At 50.5% G+C, this 16,134-nt stretch overlaps 1 protein-coding gene across 6 annotated transcripts in view; it reads right to left on the bottom strand.

Annotated features, from left to right (window-relative positions):
• Positions 1 to 16,134, bottom strand: part of NAV2 (neuron navigator 2) — a 417,005-nt gene that overhangs the window by 62,639 nt on the left and 338,232 nt on the right. For 4 of the 6 annotated variants that reach the window (XM_061167929.1, XM_061167935.1, XM_061167946.1 and 1 more), the window contains exons 12-17: positions 14,477 to 14,615; positions 7,649 to 7,940; positions 6,196 to 6,898; positions 2,760 to 3,227; positions 2,034 to 2,099; positions 627 to 671 (exon numbers count right to left, since the gene is read on the bottom strand). In XM_061167929.1, coding sequence (XP_061023912.1) covers positions 627 to 671; positions 2,034 to 2,099; positions 2,760 to 3,227; positions 6,196 to 6,898; positions 7,649 to 7,940; positions 14,477 to 14,615 — 1,713 coding nt within the window. The remainder of the gene's footprint in view (positions 1 to 626; positions 672 to 2,033; positions 2,100 to 2,759; positions 3,228 to 6,195; positions 6,899 to 7,648; positions 7,941 to 14,476; positions 14,616 to 16,134) is intronic. The other 2 variants (XM_061167940.1, XM_061167957.1) reach the window with 2 other exon arrangements.

Here is a 16,134-nt window from a genome sequence, read left to right as displayed (position 1 = left end):
GAGGACACTCCCTCTAGCAAAGTCTTTTCTTTCTTTACGTAAAAAAAAAAAAAAAAAAAAAATGATCGCCTCATATCTTGTGAGGCATTGAAAACCGACCCGATTTTCGATCAGAATATTCAGACAAGTGCAAAGCACCTGTCCTTAGCAACTTTCTATGGGCCAAAAAGTAAAAAATCCTCAGACTGGGGGTGGGGAGGGAGGGGAATATTTCTCTTCTTTGCTCATGTCCTGGCTGACAAATCAACATGCTACAAGTCATATCCTTTCTCTCGGAAGACAGCCCGTGGATGGAATGGTCATGGCGAAGTGATCAGCAATTAAACCCACTGGCCCCAGAGGTAGCCGTAACTGCTCTCCGGGTTTGCTCAGGGATGGCTGTCATGAGATGGTTTGACCACAGTGAGCCTGAAAGAGCACAGTCCCTGCTCAAGCAAAAGAAGCCGACAAATGGAGCAATGAGAACTAGAGGGTTGCGCGGAGAGCCGTCGTCCACAGGGTCCTGCCATGTGGGCCCAAGCGGGGACCCCCAGCCCACCCGCACCCCGATCAGCCATGAGCGAGTCACACAGCCAAGCCCCAGAGCCACAGCAGATGGCACGGATGCAAGGAGGAAACACAGATACCTGAGTCCTTTTTTAGGCAAAGTGTTCCTATCAAGGTGTGGGTCACTGTAGGAAAGTTAAAACAAACATGAGAACCTCAGGGAAGCACAAGGAGAGCAGGCAACGTGAGGTGGGAAAGGCTCGGGGGGGCCAAGAGATCCGGAGGAAGAGACTCACTTCACCGGGGAGAAGTCCATTGCATGCAACACAGCCACAGCCACGGGGACAAAGGAAACTGAGGCCTGTGCTCATACCTGGGCGCCTCCAACCCCGGCATCGGGGGGCCCGAGCCGCTCGGCCCCAACTGCTCCTTCCTCTTCCCCGGGTTCAGAGCCGTACCCAGAGGCTGCCCCCACCTTGAAGCAGCGCCCAGGCCTGCCCCGGCCCGTCGCCCATCGGTACCGCCTGCGCTCAGGGCTCCCTGCACCCGTAAGCACTCTGGCCCACCCCCAGATGCCTCCAGTGATGACTTCAAGTGAAAGAAGGGACTTGTTGGACGGTTTCAAGAGGCCAGCAGTCTGCATATTTGGAATTCATCTGTAACAAGTGGATTCCGGATCCCTCTCAGCTTTCGAGGCCCTCATTGCGTGGAGCTAGAAGCTGAGCCTTGGGCAGAGCTGGGGCATGTTACAACTTGCTGGCTGACAAAGTCACAGCATTCGGATTTCCAAAGACTGAGGTTTAAAGGCTTGGTCTGTAAGTCCGACCAAAGCAAAGTTTTTGCTGTTGACACAGTGAAGAGGGTTTTCGCTAATTTTTTTTCCCCCTAGCATGAAACAACATCTGCTTATTATGTTTGGCCAAGCCACGGCTCCCCCCACAAATTCAAGGTCAATAATCCATCTCTGAGGCCCACCCACAGGGCAGCTGGGGGCCAACAACACTCCCCATGTTCTTCTTATCTTTACAGAAAATGGGGATCCAGAACACAACAGCCCGCGAGACACAAACTGCGGCAGAGGCCTTGGAGAGGGCAAAGAGCCAGCTGCGTGGGGAGTGGGGGTGGCGGGGAGACAAAGGTGAGGGCCAAGCTGCGTGGTGGGTGGTAGGTCACGTCTGGGCCTGGAGCGGGAAGGGAGGGAGGCGAAAGGGCAGGAAGCCAGGGAGCAAGGAGCATGCCACGGGGGAAGCTGACATGCCAGTGAGAGCTTCCGCCGCCCCTTTTCAGGTGGCAGGTTTGAGCTTCCTCCCCAAACTGGGAGGGGAGGGGCCAGGCCCAGTGCACCTCTACCAGAGCTGTGTGGACAGCGGAACTGACCCTCACGGGCATGTCTCGAGTTGGGGTGGGGGTCACAGACTACACCGGGGCCACGAACACAAGCGGAAGCCGCAGGCCAACAGCCTCACACAAAACATCCGGCTCGACACAGGGTGGGGCAGAGGAGACGCTAGAGGCTCGGTGGGGCCCCCGGCCTACGGTGTCATTACCTGTCCTGTTTCCGGGGCAGAGTACTTCTGCAGAACTTAGGGCTAGCAGCGGGGGAAGAGAGAGGGCTAGAAGGCCAGGCAGGTGGAAAACAAGAGAAGGAGCATTAGATGGGAAGGAAGGGCACAGGGCGTCACACACAATGACTAGAACATTTTCCTCATTCCCAGGGCTGATACTGGCTTTCTTTCCCATGTGGAGAAGGCAGATATGTTATCACTGCTACAGTGAGATTCGAAGCTCTGAGGAAGACTCTGGGTGCGTGATTTCCTATCACTCTGCCCCGCAGCCCTTCGGTAGGAGGGTGTTTGCCACGTCGACTCAGCTGCTTAAGGAGCACCCCACCACGCACTCCGGGGATGCAGCCGCCACCAATTCGGCCCACACCATTACCAGGGCAGGGAAAGAAGCAGGTGATGAACAAACAGGATAAAAAGGAAGGACCTCGCAGGTGGAATGCTGTTTTAAAACGGAAGCATGAAATCTGCCCCCAGGAGACTTGCAGCAACTCCACGCACTGAGAGTAACCACAGTGAGAAAGATAACAGGAAGCAGAGCCCGGCTGACTCCAACCCAATCTGGCTTTTCCCCCGGAGAGACACCAGTGATCGGAAAGACAGAGATCGCCCAGCAAAGGTAAACACCACCTGGGCTTCCTAACATAATGTCTGGACTCTCGGAGGGGCGTCTTTCGGGGAGATGAAGGCAGCCAAACGCACAGCACCAACCTTTCCGACAGTGTGGTCTTCACACTGTTGGTTCTGACAAAGGGGGTGAGGGCGTCGTCCTTGGAGGCAGCGATGAGGCCCGTGGAGGAGTTGTGACTCAGCGCCCCTCCGCTGCCCAGGGAGATGTCAATGGACTCGCAGCTGGTGTGGAGGCTGCTGACCGACTGGAAGCCCAGGCCGTCCTTGCTCACGGCCGAGGAGCTGCTCGCATTGGTGCCCCAGGTGAGGCTGTTGGAGGGGCCCGAGTGGGCAGAGCTGGGGCTGGAGGCCAGCGGGGACTGGGTGCTGTCCACAGTCTTACTGTAGAGAGGGCTGCTGCTCCCGCTGCTCAGGACGCCGCTGCCCGAAGGGGACTCTAAGTTACCCTGCTGGCTCAGGGTGGCATGAGGATTGGAGATGACCACAGAGTTTTTCATGTTTTCGGCTGTGGCGATGGGCACTTGCTTGGTAGGCTTCCCACCAAAGAGTCTGCGAAGAGACAAAGGGTTGTGTGGGTTGAACACACAAGGCCAGGGGGCGCTGGGCTGTCAGAGGAGGCTGGGGTATCGGAGCCAGTGAGAGTCCCTGGGGAGGGAGGCGGGGTCCTTCCCAGGGCTTGAGGCAGTACCCCTGGGAAAGGGACAACGGGCCAGGTGCTGGCGGAGCAAGGGCTCCACCTTCAAGTTCTAGGCTGCTGCTGAGACCCTGGATCTGAGTGAAAGGGAGACGGGCAGTAATCTTCTACCAGCCTATCCTTCGCTACTTCAAGATCTTTCTTTACATAAATAGAGTAACTAGAAAACTGCCCCTGTCCAGGAAACATCTAGACGGGAAAAGAGTTGTCTTAATCACTGTTGTATCTGTGACCCCAGGCACAGAGCAGGCCCTCGTTTATGACAGTTCAGCGCCGAAGGATTTGGTTTCTCTGATCTCTGAGCAAACATGCAGCATCAGGAACAGGAGTCTAGATGTAGAGGCGACCTGGGCAACGTATCCTTCAGATTAATTCTCGCATGAAAGCCCGGTCTGAAGGAGGTGTCTTTTAGGGCCAGAGAGCGAGTGTTGCCCAGTGATATGCACAAACCCTTGCAGGGTTCACAAGATGTGAAGACACGCCAGGTATGAACGGTGTCTCTGTGACAGACACAGAGAAACGTCCTTGCACATCATCTCCCCCACTGCTCACGACCAAAAAAGTGCTGCCAAGGACAGAGGGGACGGCAAATGCTCCTCTCTTCCGTTGGCAGAGAGTTCTCTGGTAGGATGGAGAAACTACCTTAAAAGTCAAAGGACAGTCTGTGCTCTTATAACAATGGCTTTATTCCATCCACTAAAACTCTTATGAAACAGGTATCTCAGAAAAGAAATGATACCCACTACATATTACGATGATAGGTTGCCTTTCACCCAGCTAGTCAAAGTCATGTAAATTTGATCTTCTATCTTCTCTAATGGAGAAGGAAATGGCAACCCACTCCATTATTCTTGCCTGGAGAATCCCATGGACAGAGGAGGCTGGCAGGCTACAGTCCATGGGGTTGCAAGAGTTGGACACAATTTAGCGACTAAACCACCACTACCATCCTCTCTAAACGGTCCTTGTTATTGTTTAGTTGCAAAGTCGTGTCCAAATCTTTTGCGACCCCTTGGACTATAGCCCACCACACTTCTTTGCCCCTGTTATCTCCCAGGTAAGAATACTGGAGTGGGTTGCCATTTCCTTCTTCAGGGAATCTTCCCACCTCAGGGATTGAACCTGCGTCTCCTGCTTGGCAGGCAGATTTTTTTACCACTAAGCTACTTGGGAAGCCTAAACAGCCCTTACAAATCTCAATTACTATAGAAATAAATAAACATAATCAACCCTCACTACGATGTCTGGTGATAGAAGAAGAACACTTTCTGCCTGGTGACAGAGAAAGAACTATTCTGTTGCAGAACCTTGGCTTTGGAGTGCTTACATACCTGCAGTGACAGGGGCCTCACTACTCAACTCCAAAGGCTAACTGGCTTCACTGCCAAGCACGTCCAGTTGTTACAAAACCAAAATCTAATCCACCTTTTCCTGATTTGTACGCATTGCTCCTAATCCTACTATATGTAACTACACAGAAAAAGTTCAATCTTTTTTCTGCTGGCCCTTCACACCATTTGAAGAGAGCTATCACACTTCACCTAAGACTCCTCTCCTTCACATTAATGCACAATGAAAGAATTCAGAACACCTTAATAATTTAGGAAAAATGTAATTGCTAGGAATGGACTGAAAGGTGCTCAGTTCAGAGCCTAAGAAGCTGCATGCATTTTCAAGTATTCTATTACACTAGCCTCAGGGTCTAGTAAAATGCCTTTGTAGCTACTAAAGGAAATCTATAATACCAAAGAGCGAATATTACATATAATACTTGAGGCAAGAAGCAGAGAAAATTTTCATTTACAAGGCAACCTGTTAAAACAACAAAGAACAGCCCAATAGGACCTTCCCCTGAAAAAATAATCATTACTGAAATTCTAATAATCAAGTCTAGACAAAGAACAGTGAACTGCTTCATTATACCTTTCATGTGGAATGCTTCTTCTGAAAGGCTTTGCAAACATTCCTATCCATTCCCAAATATGTACATGTGCACATAAGTTTTATTTTTCCACTGCTAAATTTTCTATCCTCGGGACTTACTCTTTCCTGAAAAGGTAGGATGAACTGTGCCCTATGTGGCTGCAGTTTTAAAGATGGCCCACTGTATATTATAATGAGGCAAAAAGTTGTATAAACTGAAAGGAAATTCTATTTTTCAGAAACACTTCTGCTTTAAGAATTGTTTTTTTCTTTTCTATAAAGGAAGCTAACATTGCAGAGACTAATTTGGAATCATGCACGCAGTATAAAAAAAAGTGGGGGGCGGGATACTGGATTATTTGGGGAAAAGATCAGGCCAAGATCACTATCTGGCATAATGATGAGGAATCTGAGTTACAGCTTTAAAAAAAAAAAAAAAAAAAACCTACTTTCCTTGAGCCCCTCATCTAGATCTAAGGGTGTATTAGGAACTCATCTTCAATGGTAACTAACTTTTACTGGGTACTTACTATGGGCTATATATGGCTACATAGATTAATGGTCACATAGATTAATGGTCGCAGGTGGGTATCATCATCCCCATTTTACAGATGAGGAAATGGAGGCAGAAGTGTTAAGAGAGGTTACATGGTGGCTACATAAGGTGGACCTAGGATTCAAATGCAGGATGATTGATTTCAGAGGCTTGTGTTTTTCACACCAACACGGGAAAATACTCAGCTGACTGCAAAACTGCTGGCAGCATTTGACCAGCTTTATTCGAGGACTGAAGCAGAGAAAATCAGAGATGCTTTCAGCTAAGAAACAGGAAATTATGAATCCAGGATGCCATTCCACATCACATATTCCAGTTCCACTCAATGCCGTTTACCCACTTACCTGCGGAGCGTGGGAGAGGCCACATCAGGGTACTTGGCCCCTGGCTGGAGAGTGGCCTGAGCTGCACCAGACACAGGCTGGGGTGCCGGGTTCACCTTCACCGAGTTACAGGAAGCCACGCTCTCGTTGTCGGAAGAGATGCCTTTCTCCTTATCGGTCTGGTTGACCAGACCTGGCAGGGAGCTGCCCAGGGCTGTTTTGGAAGGCTCCCTCAGCTTGGGCACCGGCAGGCCTGCTGACTTGCTGCTGATGTTGGAATCTATGCTGCTGGTACTAGACCTGTTCCCGGCCCCGTTCCGGCTGGTGGACTTACTGGGCCTTGGCAGACTCCGGTACTGTAAGTTCGTCCGGGAGCTGAGAGACAGATACCCATCGTCCTGATTCTGAGCCCCATCCATGCTTGTCTTCCGACCGGTGGACCGACCAACAAGCGCGGATGACTTTGGGATTTTGCCCAGTGTGGCCGACCTGCTGGTGACAGTGGCCCCGCTGGCTGTGATCATGGCCAGACCAGCGGCAGAGCCACTCTGCTTCTTGAACCCAAAGCTGTTGGTGTTGGCGGCGGGCGTTCTGGAGCTGCTGGGGAGGGGTTTCTTGGATTCATCGCCACTGCTGCGGCCGGCATCTGATGGGGAGCGCTTCACCTGGGCGGCTTTGGGTGACAGCCTTCCTTTCTCGGACACTTTTGCATCGTCTGTTTTTCCTACGACAGAAATCAGCAAAGTTAGCCTGCAAATTAAGAAGCCAGCTCAGTCAACTCAGATTATTTAAAATTCTCCCCTACTCCAAAGAACTACTTTGCTTTCTCCTGGGGGGAAGCAGTCCCCTTGGGAGACAGAGGAGAGAGCTTTTTATAAAGATAATCTCATCTACAACTGTCACCATGGGTCTTTAGAGATGTCAGTGATTTTCCTTATTTGTAAAGCAGTCTACATTTACCCAGAATAGAGCAAAGCCAGCCAATCACTGACACATCTGGGAAGGACACCTTGTCTTTTACTGACCATTCTCCCTCTATCCACTAAAAAGCTGTCCCTAACATTTTCAGTGGGTATCCTACCTTCCTTCAAAAACTCTGCCCTTGTTTATACATATCCTTAAATCACGGGCAATATCGACTCAGCATATCAACAGCTCATAACCACGTGCCCTTGAATAGTCTTCACTGGGTATGTTAACTCGGAGCCTGCCCATGCTTCAACCAATTGAACACGTCTCGGCAGGTGAACCGTCTTCAGACTTTAAGAGGCTCTCATGCTCACAAATTTTCACTTGGATAAAGGCAAAGATATGAATCTTTCTGAAAGCTGGCTAAGAGCAGAGTCTAAACCCCAAGAAGTAATACCTGAGCATTTACAGGGACTTGAAAACATCAAGCCCTGCTAGCGTGACTGCTTTTCCGGTTTTGAAACTGACAAGTGTGCTAGCAAGACAGCGCGCGCCTCTGACTCACCAGTTCCGGGGGTCTTGAGTGTGCCTGCCGGGGCAGCTGGCTTCGTCCTCGGCATGGTGATGCCGACCTGAGCCGTCATGCCTCGCCGCCACGAACCTGTCTGTGAGATGACGGGGTTCTTCTTGCCTGACGTGCTTTTGTCGGACTCATCAGACACGTCAGACGGATTCCGCCTCCACTTCGACCCTGGCTCCATCTTTATGCCGCTGTCTGAGCCCCCATCTGACTTCTTGACATCCTCGCTGGACCACAGGGAACTCCTCTCCACCTGTGAGTGTTTCTCGGCGTCAGTCTGTGAAGGACACCCTCTGAATCAGTCTTTCTCAAACCCCAGGCTAGGAAGCCCCTCACTCTGGAGCAAAAAGGCCCATGCCCTGGACAAGTGAGGGGAAAAATAACAGATGCCCACTTTAAAATATTTAAGGCTTTATACTGGTTATCTTGTTAGGAAGCCTGATTTGTTGGGTCCAAGGAAAGTGAAGAATACGAAAATGTCCAAGAAGGGAGTGAGGGAGGAGAGGAAAAGGAGGCAGAGGAAAAAGAGGGAAAGATTGCCATACAGGAGAACCAGGAGACAGGGCTGTGGCAAGAATTCAGCCCCCCAGCTCTGCTCCTTGGCGACATGCCTCCTCTCACTCTGGCAGCCCGAGCTCTCTGCAGCTCCCAGCCCCGCAGCCCAGGTCTCCTTTGTTCTGCCGGCTCCTGAGCACCACAGTCTATCACATGGTGAGTCTAACACACGGAGAGTCTAACACAGACAGCGAGGAGAGACTGAGGCTGCTAGCTCCCCTCAAATCAAGGACAGAGAGGGGCTGAGAAGTCACGTCCCCAGGTGCTAAAAGGCAGAGGGTGCCTGCTCCCAGCCCAGCTCCATCCATCTGCCACGGCTTGCTCCTCTTGTGGGATTCTGTGCGGACAGGGGATATAATTAGCCAGCTTTCTTTGGAAGAGGCCTGACCTCCTGGCCATGGAGCCCAGGAGGGGACAGAAGTGTGATGTTAATGATTTGCTGCAGTTAAAAGGCGTAACTTGCTAACCAGAAAGAAAGCTCTGGGGGCCTGCCTCGGGGTTGGGACCAGCCCGAGCAGATTTCAGCAGGGAGAAAAGCAGGGCACCGACCAGGGTAGGGAGCGGAGGTCAGCAACACTGGGGGTGGCTCCCCTGAGAAACAAGTCCCGTACGTGCCATACTTCACAACCAAGAGTGGGCAACATCTGCAGGGAAGGAAATCTAAATGACCCCCTGGCCAGAATCTGGCCTGATGCCTGTCACTCGAGATTGGTACTGATCCTCCAGGGAACACACTGGCTGAATGGGAACAAAGCTCCATACAGACAACCAGCCCAAGTTCAACCACCTCTCTCCCTCTGCCATCTCCCGGGTGCCTCCGGTTACTCGACCATTCTTCAAACGTGCTGAAGTTCTCGCTCGGTACGAGGCACAGAGAGAGGAGGACAGACACATTCCTGGGCTGTAAGAAGCTCGTCATTCAGCTGTGGCAAGGGACACAAACAGAGGTGTGCCCACAGCAGATGAGCTCGATCAAGGCTTGATGATTAAATGAGCGAAATCAGTGAACACACGCTTCTCGAGCGATCGCATGCTTTAACAAAATGACCTCATCTAATCCCGACCTCAACCTGGTCAAGGAGGGTAAGCAGGTAAGTATTATAGGACTGTCTTCATCTTCATCAGTTTTACAGAGGAGCAGAAACTCATGGGACTTGCTCCATGTCCCAAGCACCCCGGCCTGTGGTCCTTCCCCTCAACCTTCCAGTGTATTCATTCAACCAGAATTTCCTCCATACCCATGGTTTGCCAGGCACCATGGTGGGTCTGAGGGTCTGTGCGTAAGATTGGATCTCCTCCCTTCTGAAGCTTATGATCCAGTGAAAGAGGCAGGGCTTGGAAATATACGATAAATAAATGGAAAAGGACAAAGAGTCTGAGAGAGAATTACAAGCACTGATGTAATTTAGATTATGACGATGGGGATAGGGAATGGTAGTTTGGTAGGGCCTTTTTGAAGATGTGTCCTAAAGAATGAACAGAAACTTACTGAGAGAAGAGTTTAAGGGAAGGGCATGCCAGGTAGGGGGAAGAGTACGTGCAAAGGTCCTGAGGTAGAAAATATCTTGGCTTTGGAAACATTCACTCAACAAATATTTACTTGATACCACTATGTATCAAGCAAGTTTTTAGGTACCAGAAATACTATACTTAATGAGAACAAAGTACAAATCATTAACCTCCTGGAGCTTATGTTCAAATACATTCTAACACATTCTTTTATAAACTAAGAGGTACTGAAAACAGCACAAACTACATCCTGGGGGTACTGCATTAATTATTCTTTTAATGTTCCTATACCTTATTTTCCCTGATCAAATTACAGTGATGCTAATAGCAGTAGCAATAACAATTAAAATTTATTACGCATTTACTGTGTGCTAGCACTGGGCTAAAGTGCTTTACATGTATCATTTAATCTTCACCAAAAAAAACCTGTGAGGAAGTTTCAGTTCATGAGAAAGCTGAGGCACAGAGTGGAAAAGAAGACTGCCCAAGACCACACAGTGCAAGGATTCTGGGGAGCCTGCGTGCAGAGCCCATATTTTAGCCACCAAGCTATGCTGCCTTCACAAAGGATAAGCCCAAGGACGAGAGGATGCTGCATGGTCAGGGCGCCTAATACAATACCTACTCTGAAAAAAATTTTCTTTCCATCCTGGTTGGTCAGTGGTTCCCCAAGTCCGATTCTTGAGCAGCTCCCACCGCTGGGTAGGACCCTCAGAATTCTGATTCCCTACCAATGGCAGAGAGAGTGCACACACGCCCAGTCTGACTACAGCTTGAATACCCCTCTGGAAAGAACAATCATCCAACCATCACAGCCCCAACAACACGGTCCAGGGCGGAAGCTATCCCAGCTGCTCTCTGCACTGCAGCACGTGCCCCGGGACACTACGCTGGCTTTGAGTTCACATCCCCTCCTGAGCTCTGGGCCAGATCACGTGGTGGCACCAGGACGGATAAAAAGATGAAGAAGGGCCAGCCTCTCTGTGCCAGAGCTTAACACAGGAGGGCCAGCAAGACGGCCACGTGGAGATGCACTCTCCCTTTGCCAACTGTTCTCTTCTCCAACGGTACCTCCTTTCTGTAGATTTCCCTACTGCCCCTACCTGCAAGTCCACTTACTCATTCAATAGTCAAGAGGGAAGCAGAGAGACAGCCACATTCAAAGAGGAAGAGAGCCTGGAAGATGGGAGAGTTCTTCCCTCAAGAGCCTGGGCTCCTCAGGGACTGCGGGGATGGGGTCAGTCTTCTGAGTGAGAGAGTGGAACCCAGGCACTAGGGAGTGAGGTACGGCCGTGGGGTGGGATGCGGGGGGGAAACAGGGCCTTGGGCTCTGACAGACTTGTTCAAGGACTAGCTACTGCCCGTCCTGTGCGGTGTGTGACCCTGGAGGAAGTGGCCAAACTTCTCTGAGATTGCAACCTTGTGCGTGAAACAGAGATGGTAGTCAGACAGGCGTCTCAGAGAGCTGACAGTGGTTGGCACAAGCTCAGTGTGGAGGACCAAGAGTAGCTTTCCATCACCAAGTGTCCTGCCTCTGAAAATCTCCAGCACTTTAACATTTAACCTATTTTAGTCTTGCATGAAGGTAAATAGGGAATTTGTCTTTCTATTATTAAGTCTGTCTCTAAAAAAGCATGTTCAGATAAAGTATGTCTGTATCTCTCTCACACTCAACTTTCAAGATAAGTCTTAATTACTGTGATTTTTTTTTATGGACGAGGAGGCAGAGGCTTGGAGAGGTTGAGCTCATCCAAGGATGTCACAGAGCTGGGAGCTCAACCCTGACTTCAAGCCCATGTTTTTTTCCCTGTTACCACAAGAAGCCTCCCCACCTTTCCTGGAGAAAGTCGATCAAGAGGCGGTCAGAGCTCAGACCAGGGGATTCTCTGCCTAGCACACTGAGGAGCAGGGAGCAGAGGTCAGTGCTGGGTGTCCCCATCGTGTGGGGACATGTGGGCCCCCATCAAAGACCGTCCCAGTGCTCCTGAGCACCCTGGAGGAAACACAGACAAAGGGGACTTCCATCCCCGAGGATCGCTCCTCCGGTACCCGGCTCCTCTCTTACACAGCTAAACGAGGCTGCCACTTAGGCTTCCAGGTGATAGCTTCCCTGTTCCTTAGATGTTGGCTGGTCCTCAGAGGCTTTTCATATATGAAAACCTATGCAGGCCAACCTGTCCTCAACCTGCTTTCCCGACACATCGGACCACTTCTCCCTGCCTCTGTGTGTCTTGCCGGGGACGGTCTGTGCTGCCCTGGAACCTGACAGGAACCTGAATGAGCCTTGGGAGGATGGTAGCACACACTTTCCCACTGCCTGACGCTGCCTGGAGAGGAGCAGTGATCCTCAGCCATCCTGAGAGTGGTACAGGGGAGGAGGAGAGAAGGAGGCAATCTATGTGGATCACATACTCAGGGATGCGCCCTGGACAGGAACAAAGGGATACCAAATAAACCAGCTCAATAGGAATTGTAGTAACTATGGGTGCAAGTCTACATTTTATTCTGGTATCTACTTAATTTTATTCAACTATTTTAAACTCAAGTTGTTTTACAGCAAAAAATAAATAAATAAATAAACCAGTCCAAAGAATAGTAAACACCTTAAAAGCCCTTGACGTTAACTTTCTGCTCTTGATCAAAAGATATGCTTGTGTCATATTCTTGAAGCTTTTCTGACATAACCTTTGCTAGATGAAAGCAAAGAGCTGGTCAGAGAGGAGGGGGCCTTGGCATTAACCAAATTCAAATGCATCGTTTGTAAACCCCAGATGTTTACTCTGTGTCAGTGTGGAAAATAGATTCTAATTCCAGCTCTGTGGGAAGGGAACAAAGACAAGGAGATTGTTCTGACAGTGTTTTGTTGGCTCAGTGAACATCTCAGGAGCAAGCTTCTTCCTGCTTTGCAAGTGAGCAAATCTATTTTACAAATCTTTTTCTCTCTCTGTCTCTGTCTGTCTTTCCTTCTCTCTCAGTTCCACAGCTCAGTATCTAAGGACAGTCTAGAAGCTTGATTGTGATTGCCTTGAAACTAGAAGGAGTCTCAAAAAAATCATTTAGTGTCCACAAAGGAAGGAAAAGGGTAGGTATTATAACATTTGGCAAGTGGTAGGAACACAGTCTAGCTTGGTGTCTCTAATCTGTATCTAATAACTAATTAAACATTCATCACTTGGGTGGTATGGCTAGGTTTTTTTAATCAACTTTTTAAAATTGAGGTATACCATTCATACACTAAATGTACAACCTTAAGTATATAACTTGAAGAAATTTTATGAAACTAACATATTTACATAAGGACCACTCAGATTAAGACATGGAACATTTCAGCACTGCCTCCCCAAACCTTTATGCTTCCTTTCATTTAGGCAGCTTTTTTTTTTTTTTTCCTTAACAACCACTATAAGCCTCCCTCGTTCACCAACAATAATTAGAAACTCAGGCCAAAAATGAAAACTCAAGAAGCCATAGGCAATCCCAGGAGCAACACCTCACAGATTTCATCAGGCAGTCTATGTTTACATTTCTGTGGGACAGAATTACTCCCACACTCTGACACATCCTTTATTTAGCCTTGTCCTCAAAGAAAAAGATACCTTTGAAAGCAGAGAGACTCTGAAAGAGGCTCCTATCTGTCCAGAGGGAGAAACAGCAGAGAAAGGAAGTGGATATGAAAGGAAGGGAGCGAAAGAAGGGGGACGTGCCAGCCCTGCCCTCACAAGGCCCCTCGGGAAGACTCTGTCCCCACCGGACCTTCACAGGGGTTCGCCTGAGGCCGCAGCCCCCACGGGTAGGAGGGACTCATCATGAAAAGGATTCTAGCCCCTGCGTCCCGTGTCACCACGGCCGGTCAGTCCCAATGTGAGCGACCAGGCATGAGGATGGTAACTTAGCTTGTCCACTAGTAAAATGGGCTTATTAGAACTAACCCCTCTGACTGCGAAGGGATGCTGTGAACACAAACAGACACGCCCACACAAAACTGCTTTGGAAGCACTGCCTCTGCAGGGATGAAGCCTCCGTGACTTGGCACAGTTAGGTAGGGTGCAGCTGGCTGACACCCTGGGGCACGGGCGCCCTGTCCAAAGTGCGTGGTGGGGGGGGGGGGGGTAGGGGGGACACTTGGACACTTGCTGGTTGTGGAGAATGCAGACTCAAAGGGGCAATACTGTCTGATTTTTCAAGAGAAATCAGAAGCTCACTTTTTATGTGAAATAATGAACTTATAAGAACTTGAGAGATACTGTGGGCCAAAAAAAACACACTGGCAGGATAGGACCCACAGATCAACAGTTCCCAACCTCTGGTTGGTACGTACTGGTCTTCTGGGGCCAGGGCTGTAACCCTGCTCCCACCCCATGGGTCTCGAGGCCCATACCTGTGCTGTGGACATACATTCCATGCTAAGAATGGCCAATGGAGCCCAATATTCCTGTTGTTATTGTTGTTTTCTAAACAGATGATAGAAGTGAGTTCCAGGAAGGAAAGGTGATTTTTGCCAAGGCCACCACCATGAGAGCAGCGCGTCCCCCCCGCTCCTATTCTGAGCACCCCGCTGCCCACCCCCCTCTCCCTGCAGGGAGAAGACACAGTCAGGAGACAAGAGAACAGGCAGTGAGCGGGAGGCTGGGCCTCATCTCACGGAGCTGGGGACTCTGCCCGCCCTAAATGGCTCGCTTGGCCCACAAGCCCAAGGCTCTCCACTGGCAGGGGCCTTGGGAGGAGCTGGGGAGGAACCCCGTTCCCTACCTGCACGTCCAGGTTCTTGCGCGAGGAGGCAGGCGTGTTGGCATAGGAGCTGATGGAGGAGCTGGTGTTGATGTCATCCGTGCTGAGGTTGTCTATGGTGTCACTGATCCCGCTGCTGACGGAGCTGCTGTCATCCCAGCTGCCAAGACAAAGACACCCTGAGCACGTCATGCCGCACCAGCTCAGCCTGACGACACAGACAGACGCGCACCGCCCCCGAAGGCTCCTGGTGCACAAAGCCCCGGACAAAGCTCCTTCGCCTCTAATGTGACTCATCTTCAAGGGGGACAGCCAACTGTTTCCGTCTGGCAGCTGGGGAAGTGGTTGATAGGTGTCTTCCCCTAAAAGGCGGTGCTTTCCTGCGCAGAGGTGACTAAACACATACACACTACCTACCCCATCCTCAACATCACCTGGGGAGCTTTCAAAAGCCAAGGGCTACCTCCAGAGACAGAGGAGGAGCAGGGGGTTTGGGGACTGGAGCAGAAAGTGGGCAGGGAATGAATCATCAGGAGTGTCCTCCCTGCGACTCGGAGGGGGAAGAAGAGCTGCTGTAGGGATTCTCTGGACCCCAATCCTGGCCAAGAGAAGGGAAGTGCAAAAATCAGCAGAAACCCACCAACTCTACTGGCAGTTCTAATAACTGGAGATGGGAATGGCAATCTACTCCAGTATTCTTGCCTGGAGAATCCCATGGGCAGAGAAGCCTGGAGGGCTATAGTCCGTGGGGTCGCAAAGAGTCGGACATGACTGAGCAGCTAACACAACACACACAACTCTAATAATACCTCAAGATGCATCAAAAATTTCTTCCTTCATTTCTGCATCCTTCATTCCTCAATCCTCAAATCCATCAAGATCCTCATCCCCCACCACTCAAGTCAAATCTCCAAGCAATGATTCTTCTTTTTCCTTCTACCATCTCCTGCTTCCCAACGCCAAGACATTCGGGCTGTCCCTGTCCTCTTGCCTCTCTTGCAGGGTCTCTCCCAGTGTTCACGGCTCTCCCCGGCCCTGCGCCCTGAGGTTCTGGCTGCTTCTGCCCTGCCTGGGGACTGCCAACAGGCCAGCTGGGCTCCGGGCTCCTCTTCTGGTCCCCAACCATCTAGTCTCCCCACAGCAGCCAGAACGGTCTCTGGGAAACACAAGTCAGATCTATTGCGCCGCTGCTTCAAATCCCTCAGGGCTTCTCAGGACTCCTTACTCTGGGCCTCAAGACCCTGTGATCCAGCCCCTCTTCCAGTCAATCCTGCATGGCCGCCCGGCTTTATCGCTCACCAGCTCTGGGTTTTCACCTTCAAGGCTTCGCATTTACCATACCTCTTCCTGGACACCCGTCCCCCCTCCTCATCTGAAGACCCACCTCCCCAGAAAGGCCTTCCCTGGTCCCTCTATCCACAGTGCCCCCTCCTCCCACCCTCTCCCGATCCCCGGCAACAAGCCTGGTTGCAGGGTGGTAGATACACAGCAGGTGCTCAATAAATACCTGCTGATTGAGACACACAGAGTGGGAAGCTGAGGAACCTATAAAGTAAGCTTCCAGCATAAACTGTGACAATCCTCTACTTGCCAGAGAGGAGTAAGTATTAACCATGTTTCCAGGGTACACGTAGAGAAACCAAGGCTGAGAAAGCTACGACACCTCACCCAAGGTCAGA

Source organism: Dama dama, chromosome 2 (assembly GCF_033118175.1).
Source record: "Dama dama isolate Ldn47 chromosome 2, ASM3311817v1, whole genome shotgun sequence".
Lineage (NCBI taxonomy): Eukaryota > Metazoa > Chordata > Mammalia > Artiodactyla > Cervidae > Dama > Dama dama.
The sequence above is the reverse complement of the archived record's forward strand: the minus strand, read 5'-3'. Positions and strand labels throughout refer to the sequence as shown.